Raw genomic sequence first — 12,085 nt, forward strand, 5'->3', positions numbered from 1 at the left:
GTCAAAACCCTGGTTTCTCACTAGGGACGGTTTGACAACAGCTACATTAAAGCAATAGGGAGCAGGCACTGGGAAATGCTAGGAAGAGTGGTTCTGTTTGCCCAAACAACAGAAAGCATTGGGCCTAAAAGTAGGCTGTCTCTTTGGAGTGTTTCCTTGATGACCGACCCATTATGAGCATCTAAAGCAGGTCAAGTTGCAGGGCTGTAGCGAGAAGAAGCAGGCTAGGTGATCTCTTTATTTATGCTACGTCTTCCCTTAGAATCTAAAAATCTATACGTAGACTAGGTAAGCCATTGGCACTAATGCCTCTTTTATTTGTAGAACATGTTCTTAACTGCTTTTGAAGGTCAAAATTAATCCCCAAAGCATCAAAGCCCTAAGACATTTCTTGGGTGAAATGTCAGCTCACTGCTCTCAGGCCTCAGGATGGCAGAGTAAATGTCAAATAGGCTGGAGAGGAAGTGGCTGTGGCCATTTCAAGCAGAGCATTGCCAGGGCTTGGCTTAGGAGAGCACAGTGATCCCTCACACTTGGGAAAGAGGGGACCTGTAGAATCTGGATAGCGAGCTGACCCTGTTAAAGCCCTAGGTCTTGGCTTCCATGTCCATGGCAGGATTCTCCAGGGAGAGCTGAGGCGCCTGAAATGGCAGCACGAAGAAGCGGCAGAGGCCCCCACCCTGACCGAGGGCTTCAATGCGGGGACCCCAGACCACCGCAATGAAGAGCTTCTGGCTGAAGCCAGGATCCTGCGGCAGCACAAGAGCCGCCTGGAGACGCGCATGCAGATCCTTGAAGACCACAACAAGCAGTTAGAGTCTCAGCTGCAGCGCCTGAGGGAGCTGCTCCTGCAGGTGAGGCTGAAGATGGAGGAGGAGGGCAGTCCCTGACTCAGGAAGAGGGCATAGAGAGCTGGGGTGCAGCAGAGGAAAGAGAAAGCGCCCCTGGCTGTGGCACAGTCAGGTGACTTCTTGAGAAGAGCTGACTGGCAAACGGGATGAAGGGATGAAGAAGGAAATGGGCAGTATGGCTCCATCCTTAACCAGTCTTCTTCCCATTCACTTCCATACCACCTCTGTGTGTCCCTCCCAAGCTACCTCCGGCCTGGAGGCAGAGGAAGGACTTCTAAGGACTTTCTAGTTCATAGCCCATTGGAATCTGGTATTAAAAGAACACACTTCAAAAACCACCTGCAGCAAGAGGCTCAGACAGTAAAGCACCAAGCACAAGCACCTAGGTTGGCTCTGCAGAGACCATTAAAAAAAATCCAGATATGGTGACATACACTTGGATCCCCATGCCAGGGACGTGGGTTACTGGTGCTTGCTGGCCAGACCAGCCTACTCGGTGAGTTCCAGGCCCGAGAATGACTCTGTCTCTTTAAACGAAGGAAAGAAAACAGAAAAGAAAGGTGAACAACACCTGAGGACTCACACCCAAAGTTGTTTTCTGGGCTCCACATACATGTACACTCAAATAAAGTGTGCTCACGCACGCACACATACACACCAACACACAATCCAAAATGTGGCATTTTCAGGTTTGGACATGTTTGGCAAGAGAAATATTTTACAATATTGCTCTTTTGTTGCATTTTGCCCTTTCTGTCTCTGGGAGGGTAGGCAGCTCTGGGGTCGTCAGACAGCATGGCTTTAAATCTATGCTGTCAGTTAGTGACTGGGAGGAGCTGGGAACGTTCTTTAACCTTATTCGGTCCCAGTTCTCTTTAAATGGAGGTAATGATAATACTAGCTACATTTTTTTTTTTTTTGGTTTTTCGAGACAGGGTTTCTCTGTGTAGCTTTGCGCCTTTCCTGGAACTCACTTGGTAGTCCAGGCTGGCCTCGAACTCACAGAGATCCGCCTGGCTCTGCCTCCCGAGTGCTGGGATTAAAGGCATGCGCCACCACCGCCCGGCCTAATACTAGCTACATTTTTTAAGTGAAACAAAATAATGGAGCTGAAGAGATGGCTCAGCAGTTAAGAATGCTTGCTGCTCTTCCAGAGGAGCAGCGTTCAACTGCCCAGCACCTATGTAGAGCAGCTCACAAATGAGTAACTCCAGGTCTGGGGTCGGACACCTTCTTCTGGCCTCTGGAAGCACCCACACACATGTGGCATACACTCACAGATGCATACACAGAAATAAAAATGAAAATAAATCTTTGTTTAAAGGACCAGCAAGATAGCTCAGCCAGTAAAGTCCTTGCCACACAGGCCTGACAACTTGGGTTCAATCCCTGGAACCCACATAAAGGTGGAAAGAGAGAACTAACTCCACCAAGTTGCCCTATGGCCTACACATATGCTCTGTAGCACATATGAGTTTACACACACCACACACATATACACAGTAGTAATAATTTAATTTAAAAATTTAAAAAGTAATGCCACCGACATCATAAGATTGTAATCATCCTAAAAATCAAATAATGTGCTAGCGGTGATGGCACACATCTTTAATCCCAGCACTCGGGAGGCAGAGGCAGGCGGATCTCTGTGAGTTCAAGGCCAGCCTGGTCTACAGAGCGAGTTCCAGGACAGGCACAAAGCTACACAGAGAAACCCTGTCTTGAAAATCAAACAAACAAATAATTAAATAATACATAGCGTAGGATTCAGCAAGATACCAGGAATATAGTCCACTAATCAAATACGTTAACTGTCATTGTCATCATATGCAGCCGACGGTGGCACCCTGTCTCTGGATTATCCAAAGTACAGCCTGTTTTTTTCTTGACCCGTTTTTAAGTTAACATTCAAAGTAGTGTTTTCATCATGGCCTTTTTGTACATATTTGTGTGATCACACTTCGTTCTCATCTACTCTCCTTCCCCATTGCCCTCCTCTGTGCTCCGTCAAGCTCATTCCCTTCCTTCCCCCCACCAACCCCCCATTCTCCTTTTTTATGACATGTATTTCATTGCCCTCTCTAGTTCCAGAGACAGTATTTAATGAATCTCTTGAGTTGTCTGACGTACGCTGTTGTGTCGTGAACTGAGAATTTGGTGTGCAGCAGTGAAACTCCAGGGAACTAGGGTGCTAAACAACTTAATTATAGTGGAAATGACAGCAAGAGACCTTTAGGTGGAATGCCGTTCCTATAAGAACCAGGAGCCAGGCCGGCGGCGGTGGTGGTGCACGCCTTTAATCCCAGCACTCAGGGGGCAGAGCCAGGCGGATCTCTGTGAGTTCAAGGCCAGCCTGGTCTACAGAGTGAGTTCCAGGACAGGCACCAAAGCTACACAGAGAAAGTCTCGAAAAACCAAAAAAAAAAAAAAAAAAAAGGAACCAGGAGCCTTTGACTCATCTTGTTAAAGGAAGAATTTAATTGATAATTGAATGGTCTAAGAGGTTTCTTAAAGGGGAAAGTCATGGTTTATGGCACTATGAAAAGCTTCTTAAAGACCCGGGGCATAAGACTGGGCATGAGGTCTCTAAGGTCTCTTTTGAAGCTCAGGAATCTAAGAATGAGGTTAGGAAGGCAAAGCCACTTAAATCATGCCTTACCTCTTGCTAGCCACCTACTGAGTCAGACGGCAATGGTTCTGCAAGCTCATCCCTAGCTTCCTCTCCACACCAGTCAGAAGGGAGTCATCCCCGGGAGAAGGGTCAGACTACTCCAGACACCGAGGCAGCAGGTAAGTGTCCCCATCTAGCCCCTTCCTCCAGCGGTTGGTCCTACCTTCGATTGCCTGCCCAAAGTTTTACTAGAGCTTGGGACTAGGGATGTGTATAATTGATTTCTTAACGGTTTCTCTCATATGTGTCTTCTAAAAAATGTCTAGTGAGTGCCTCCTACATACTAGTCTTTCGAATGGGAGGCTGAGAATACTCTTGACCCACTGTCCAGCCAACAGCAGCTTGCTTCTGCCTCTTGGCTTCCTTCTTATAAAGGAAACCTCAAGTAGTCTTCCCCGATCTCTCTCTTCCAACGTAGATGATGTGGGGTCAAAGAGTCAGGATGTCAGCCTATGCTTAGAAGACATCATGGAGAAGCTCCGTCACGCCTTCCCCAGTGTGCGAAGCTCTGATGTGACGGCGAACACCCTGCTGGCCTCTTGATGGACTCAGATCCTGCTCCTGTAGTCCTTTTCCTTTCCTGCTTCCTGTCAAAGCCTTCCCTCAACCTTTGCCCAACCTTTCCACCACCCACTGGCCCCACAGTCCTCAACCAGAGATATTTGGACCTGGGGCAGCAGCAGGGGATGTGATGGTATGTGAGATGTGCTGGGGATGGGGGAGGACAGGTGGGCTTCCTCTAGAGAGGTTCCCATTGATCCTTAAGATTGAGCCTGTCCCTACGTTATCCTGCTGTTGCAGCCCAGGCAAAGGCAAATCACACTTGTCATCCAGATGAGGAGCAGAGAATTACCTTGCAGAGCTAAGCAGTGCCCACTGGCCCCTTTCTGTCCTCCATGGAATCATGGAGAGGAAAGCATAATGGCCCGAGGGTGTCTGCATTATGGACCCCCGGAGGGGTTAGGCCTACTCTCTGGCCCACTTGAAAGAGGCAAATGGGTATCCCTGAGACACCCGTCCAAAGTGCCCCTTAGGGAAGTCTGGGCAGTGTATGTCCTACTACTTCAGCTACAGAGCATAGTTTTCACCTTCAGAATTCTACCTGCATGGTTCTTACTCAACCATGTGACTTCCTCCTGACACAGTACCTATCAGATCTTCTCTGACGGGGGAACAATTCACCGTGGCTGTGCTTCCACCCTGTTTTGGGGACCATTAAAGACATACTTGTGGGTTTCCTAGTCCCTACTCCCAATCCTCCTGTTTCCTGAAGACCTTGGCATCCCAAGAGACTCCTTGAGATGCTCTCGTACCCATATGACGCCACTCTTTGGTCTTCTGAGTCTGTCCTCACAGATCTGGGGCAGGAGTGGCAGCCTCTTCAACAAGGATGCCTTTCTCTCTCTCTCTCTCTCTCTCTCTCTCTCTCTCTCTCTCTCTCTCTCTCTCTCTCTCTCTCTCTCTCCTTGGGTAAGAGGAAAAGAACCCCTCTATCCTAGGGGAATGTGAGCCTGCACTCTCCAAGCTATAACCATTCGAGAGCATAGGCTGGATTAGGTGAGGTGGCTGATTGCCCCCAGCTGCTCACTGCAAAGTTCCAACCTGAATAGTGGTCCCTGCCTAGAAGCCACTAGACTTGAAACTGAAAACTGGCCACATTCCACCCAGATAGCAGCAAGGTCTTCCTGTGCATAAAACTGTTGCTAACTCTGAAATGTGAACCCAGTCCTCAAAATGAACTAACTTTTCCTAGACTGTATATACCGTGATTCCTTTGTCCAGCAACCGTTCCAAATAGAGTGTGGAGGTGGGAAGAGCTGGCTGGGGAACTTGGAGTGGAGCCAGAGTCCACTTGGGCTACTTTCTCCAGAGGAGAGCTTTCTCCCCAGAGCCGTGCAAGTGACTAAATTTTGAGTTTACCCATCCGTACATATCTATTCTACATATCTACTGGACATCAGTGCTCCCCCAGCCTCATTCACACATTCAATTCTAATACTTCTTGAAGAATTAGTGCCCTGCCTTGCTCTTCGTTAGTCTCAGTCTCTGGTTGGGAAGCAAGATCCACCCTGGCTGTGCCTCTAGGATGTTTCTCTCCATTGATATTTGAGGTGAGCTGACCTTAATACCAAAGCAGTGGAAGTCCGTGGCCACAGAGTAATCAAACAGGAAGAGACATTCTGTTCTCTTCACTAATTCCAAACTTTGTTCCTCTGAGACTTGGTCCTTAGGGATTTTTTTCTGGCCACCCCTAAACAATGATTTAGGAGCCAAAAGAGAAGACATCCAACCTCTACCCATTCCACACAGAAAAGAAGGAACAAAAGGTGTATGATAGCCCTTGCCAGGCTAAGACATAGAATAGATACTATGGTCCCCTAAGTTCCTAAAGTCTAGCTCATGGCCTCACATAATGCAGGGGTTGTCACCAAGGTCAGCAGGAGTGAGATATTTGGAGTTCTGGTTTATAAACCTAGCCATGGTCAACATGTACAACTGCTAGGAACCTAGACTGATTTATTCTGGGTACATAGAGCAGTAGCTTGACTCAAGAAGCCAAGATTGCATTCTCCCCAACTAAGCTACAGGTTTAGGGGTCAAATTTCATGTCTGGAGGTCTCTGGGCCCAATAACTGGGTATCTGTTTATGTGGTGAGCATTTGGTAAGCAAGCATCAAACACAGAGCCAGGTCATCATCAGAATGAGGCATCTTTGTAGGGGCCTAGATTGTGGGCAGTATTCAGATAAATTTGTTGTGGAACAGAGGACTCAGAAACTATCAAGTGTGTGCCTCCCTATGCCTGCGGAGGACAGATGCTACGGAGCCATCTTTTATGAGAGTCCTTTCCTTAGCCTCCACTAAAGAGCTCTGAGGCTGCTGAGGGTCTGTGACAACTGCGTTGGACTGGAATTGGTAGAAAAGATGTTGATCTTGTCATGTAGGATTTGTGCTGGAGGTAGACCGAAGCAGCAAGTCAGGGTTGAAGCCTCGCTAAGGGAGTCACTGGCACTTTGCCATCTTGTGTTTAGCCGCAATGCCGGAGGTGAGCACATTGCTCAAGGGTCCACTAGCAGTCCTGGCTGCACACGTAGGCAGCTTGCATGCCGTGATGAAAAAGGCTCCTTGGACAGTGTAAATCCACACTGGAGATGAAGTTAGCAAAGATGCGTTCTATGTTTTGGGGGAAGTTGTGTGTTGTAACTCCTAAAGGAGTCTTGTGTAAGGCATGACTGGGAGGTAGCTAATGAGTTGCTGGGTTAGTAGCCTAAGGAAAACCTTCTGACTTAAGAGATTAGTATCAGTGATGAGGAACGTGTTTACTGGACGTGTTATCAAATAGTGGAGGCAATTTATTCTGGACAGAATTCGATAGAGAACAATAAGCCATTGAGAGGGTAGCTGTGCTTTCAGTTAGAGCAGTGATTGGCAATTGTTAGGGAAGGCTGACTGGCTGGAAAACGTAAGGCTGTGGTACACAGTTCGTTTCTTAGAGAGTGTTCCACCAAGGAGGAAATGTGCTTATCTCTTCAGAATGCAAAGGTTGCAATAAAGGCTCTCAATGTATCTCTCAAGTCCCAGAGTGAGGCAGTCTTTCCCTATGGAGAAACCTGCTTGCGATTGCAGGTGTTTTGTGAACTGGTCTGGCAGACCACACTAGTTAAAAACAAACTTAGGGGAAAGGCAGGGGCCGAGCCCGGGAGATCTTTATCACCAGATTAGGTCTAAGGAATAGCCTTGCTTCCTGGGGTGTGTGGGGTACGTGTTTTAAAAGGGTTTCGGGGCCTCATGTCCAGCTTCGGGCTAGAGCATTTTTTGAACTCATATTTTCATTGGCAGAGCTGTGGCCTTTGGGACCATTTTCTGTCAGTAATTCCATCCAATCTCCCTTGATACTGTTGACAGATAGCCAGCCAAGTTGCTGCCTTATTATGAACAGTCCTGGGAGAGAACCTGGAGGCACTCCCCCAAGTCTGTGGGCATTTAGCTCCTCAGCTGGGTTGCCCAATCTGTGGACCTCCCTGCAGAAAGCTGGTACTTGGAACAAAGAAGTACTTCTTACTGTTTTGACACTTGTGACTCAAGGCCAGGGCTCCTGTCCTTCTCCTCCTCACTTGTCATGTTTGGGAGGAGACCTGATGGATGGCCTTGCTGTTCCCACGGCAGTATGAAGGGCAGACTGAAATCGGCTGTGCTGTTTGCTGCAGGAACGAATCGAAAGGATGAAAATTAGGGATGGGATTGGGGAGGAGGTGTTAAGAATGGCATGCAATCGTCTAAAAGTTTGGGATTAAAGGTCGGGGCTAGGAGCAAATGGGTTAACATCAATTGCCACTCACTGTGGTGCTTTTCCCATTTTATCCTTGAATTCTGCTTTAAAAAGAATAAATTTGTATTTGTTTACTTCGGTCCCTCTGGTTATTTTCTCCAATTATGACATTCTACTCTCCTCCAATATTTCATCATGGAAAGAGAAGAGCTAGGTCAAGAAGCCACAGAGAGAGACACTGTCACACTGGCCTAGTTAGCTCTCTTCATGGCCCCTTCAAGTGTCCTTTTCCAAGAAGAAGAGCTCACTTTACAGGATAAGTAATGGTTCCGAAATTTTCTCATTGATCTGAGTTTTTTCTAGTAGGTGAAACAATATGAGAAAAATCAGGACCACTGCCATGAGTGTCCGTGAGAACATATCCATTCAGTTACCAGGGCCACTGCCGTGAGTGTCCATGAGAACATATCCATTCAGTCACCAGGGCCACTGCCGTGAGTGTCCATGAGAACATATCCATTCAGTTACCAGGGCCACTGCCGTGTCCGTGAAAACATATCCATTCAGTTACCAGGGCCACTGCCATGTCCGTGAAAACATATCCATTCAGTCACCAGGGCCACTGCCGTGTCCGTGAAAACATATCCATTCAGTCACCAGGGCCACTGCCGTGAGTGTCCATGAGAACATATCCATTCAGTTACCAGGGCCACTGCCGTGTCCATGAGAACATATCCATTCAGTCACCAGGGCCACTGCCGTGAGTGTCCATGAAAACATATCCATTCAGTCACCAGGGCCACTGGTGTGAGTGTCCATGAAAACATATCCATTCAGTCACCAGGGCCACTGGTGTGAGTGTCCATGAAAACATATCTATTCAGTCACCAGGGCCACTGCCATGAGTGTCCATGAGAACATATCCATTCAGTTACCAGGGCCACTGCCGTGAGTGTCCATGAAAACATATCTATTCAGTCACCAGGGTCACTGCCGTGAGTGTCCATGAAAACATATCTATTCAGTCACCAGGGCCACTGCCGTGAGTGTCCATGAAAACATATCTATTCAGTCACCAGGGCCACTGCCGTGAGTGTCCATGAAAACATATCCATTCAGTCACCAGGGCCACTGGTGTGAGTGTCCATGAAAACATATCCATTCAGTCACCAGGGCCACTGGTGTGAGTGTCCATGAAAACATATCTATTCAGTCACCAGGGCCACTGCTGTGAGTGGCCATAAAAACAAATCTATTCAGTTATGCTCTATCTTTTATTCTGAGATTGTGGCTATATATATTTTTTGTGTTAAAATGTCCCCATGTACTTATGATGATCATTTTTTTAATGCCATTTCATGGCAAAATAAAGCTCTATTAGTCCTTCATCTGCACCAATTTTTCTTTCCTTGCCAGTCCATAGCAATGCTGTCCAATACAAATGCAAGTCACATCCATAATTTAAAAATTTAAAGCACATCTAAAACATAAAGCTAAATATGGGGAATTCATTTTAATATTTTAGCTCACTGAACAAATACTATCCTTTCAACTATAGATTTATAATTAATATTATTAATCTAAACAATTATTTTAATATTTTGCCTGTTTTTCCTAAGTCTTCAGAATTGTCCAGATGTCAGCTTGTGATAAGATGAGAATCCAGATACATACAGTTTATTACTTACAGAGATAACAAAAACGGAATAGTGCTATAAGCCCCCGGGGCCTTTTGTCTCAAAGGATGCTGCTGTAATTAAAGGGTTCAGATGACATAGGAGATGGTGGACCCCCTGCTGTTGAGTTGCCAGTGTTATATTGTAGCTGAGCAGGGCTGTGGCCCGTAGCTGGACCCCAGAAGCAGAAAGCCCTTCATCCTACAATGAGGAAGGCTGATGAGACACTGCGTTATGGTAGCCTCCATCAAGATAGGGAGGTGAGTAAACAGTCTTGTAGTCACCTTTATATGTCACTTCCTGTGTCCTGGGAAAGTCACAGGGTCTTCCACCAAGACCCTCGTCAACTTGACACTGAGCTTTACCTGCATGGCCCATGTGGATGGTGCAAGATTTCAGGGTACCAGCACCAAGCAAGCATTTCTCCTATAGAAACCCAGTATATAATGCTCATTTACACACATCTCAGGTATGGATAGCTATATATTAGGCATGGCTTGCAGATACCCTACTAAAGATCACAGGACTCTAACATGTCAAGCAATCAGCGAGCTGGGCAAAGGAAAACCTTATAAGATGTCAGTGTGTATACATACCTTAAAGTATGTGTATGCCCACGTTAAGTTTGGCGAATCATGGCAACAAACACTTTGTGAAGGAAGCAATGGGAAAGCAGTCCCCGTGGATGACACTGAGGAGTGGCACTAGAGGGGACAGGGGCACTCAAGATGTGCAAGCGTGTCTTTATCTGTTTGTATCGTCCGACCTCCTTCCCTGCCTCTCAGCAGAACTCTTGGCTGCTCTCCAGCCACAGTATTGGACAGAGCCTGCGTGAAAGGTCTCCTCCACCTCTCACTCCCGAATGCCACCTGGGGCACACATGCCACCCTTACTGCTTCAGCCTGTCCAGTGTGTGTTTTAGATCTTTCTGCTGTCCCAGTCCTCCACCTTGGCTGCCCTGGAACGTTTGTCTCCATTTCAAACTCAACCTCTTGGCCTAGCCTGACATAGAATTTCTTTTCCCCATTATCCTTCTCTTTCTTCACATCTTTTCAGTTCTATGTGTTTCTAGAAAACAAATTTATATCATCTTTGCTTTTAAGATTTTCTCATACTTCTCTTCTCAAACAAGCTTGACTTTGTTTGGACATGCTTATGTCCTTTGGTCCTACTTCTTTCCACGTATTTCCCTTAGCATTCCTGCTGTCTTTGGCCTATGTTCCCAGGCCCCACCCATACATACTCATTTACTCTTCTCTTCCCAGTGCTTATTTTCATTTGGGAGAGAGCACTAAAGATGGTACAGAGATCCTAAGTGTGTGTCTCTTAGAGCAGCGTTCACTTTTTCTATTGGAACCAGACCTGGGTCTAGCTGGGCAGTAAAAACCTACAAGGCCTCCTGGTGATAAACTGGCCACCTCTGATAACTAGGTGACGGCTTGAAGAGGTGACCTACCTACAAATGGTGGAGCTGCAACTGCAACCATGTATTCATTCTACTACATGAACATTTGGTTCAAACACTGGAGCTGCTAATTTGTATTCCTTCTCTCTATCTTTTTCTCCAAATCCCAGTGTTACATAGTTATGACGTGATGGCTTGCTCGTTTCAAAGGGACATAGGCTGTTTTGTAACCCAAGAACTTTTTGGAAGGACTCTCTAGTATTGATGGCACCTTATGTCATTTCCCATCAGAAAATGCTACACTGTAAATGTGTCCACCTAACATTTCTATGTTAAAACGTCAGCTACAATATAGTGTTTTTAACATATGGGGCTTTTGAGTGCAATTAGGTCAAGAAGGCCTGAGTAATACCCTTATAAAAGAGGCCTGGAGAATATTTTTGCTCCTTCTTCCATGTAAAGATGCTCAAGAAGTCATGATCTGTAAGTCAGGTTGTATGCCATCAGGGTCAGATTACATCTGTGGGTGCCTTGATATTACATTTCTCATCCTCTAGGGGTCTGAGCAATAAACTTCTATTACTTATAAATTAAGAAAACTATGGTATTTATGGTATTTTTGTTATGGTAGCCTAAATGGACCAAGGCAGAGTTTACTGTTGTGTTTTAATACGATCCTGATTCTTGTACAGCAATGAGGGTAGGAGGTTTAGCTTAGTGGAACAGTACTTGCTTAGCTTGTGCAGAGCCTTGAACTTGATCACAAGCACCACAAAAAAATCGACAGACATTTGTTTCAAATAAACAGTTTTTTTCTTAAAGCACATGTACCAGAATATCATAATGACATAGCCCTTAAGAAATCCAGGGTTTATGAACTGCTCAGTGTCTCTAGACCTGGCAGGCTCTGGAGGACAAACACAGAATTCACTCACAAGCCCATCTGGGTGCAGAGGCACCAGGCTATCAGACATTATTATGGTGAGTGAGTACAGGGTGGCAAAATGGGAGAGAGAGAGGCAGGACAATTCATGTGCTGTGGAGAGAGACAGATCTGAAGAAGCAAGGGTGGTGAGGAATGGGCTGAGGTAGATGCCCTGCTTGCTACCCAGGGCCATGGCGATGTTTGGGCCTGGGCTGCAGCCAAGGGCCATGACTTGGTCCATGAGCCTAATGCAGCTGTTAGGGTCTGTGTTGATATCTATGGCTCCTG

At 46.4% G+C, this 12,085-nt stretch overlaps 1 protein-coding gene across 2 annotated transcripts in view; it reads left to right on the forward strand.

Annotated features, from left to right (window-relative positions):
• Positions 1 to 5,323, forward strand: part of Drp2 (dystrophin related protein 2) — a 36,562-nt gene extending 31,239 nt beyond the window's left edge. For both annotated transcript variants that reach the window (XM_059250528.1, XM_059250529.1), the window contains exons 20-22: positions 617 to 854; positions 3,521 to 3,641; positions 3,941 to 5,323. In XM_059250528.1, the coding sequence (XP_059106511.1) occupies positions 617 to 854; positions 3,521 to 3,641; positions 3,941 to 4,065 (484 nt within the window). In that variant the 3' untranslated portion in view covers positions 4,066 to 5,323. The remainder of the gene's footprint in view (positions 1 to 616; positions 855 to 3,520; positions 3,642 to 3,940) is intronic.
• The last annotated feature ends 6,762 nt before the right edge of the window (positions 5,324 to 12,085 follow it).

The sequence above is a fragment of the Peromyscus eremicus genome, chromosome X (genome assembly GCF_949786415.1).
Source record: "Peromyscus eremicus chromosome X, PerEre_H2_v1, whole genome shotgun sequence".
Lineage (NCBI taxonomy): Eukaryota > Metazoa > Chordata > Mammalia > Rodentia > Cricetidae > Peromyscus > Peromyscus eremicus.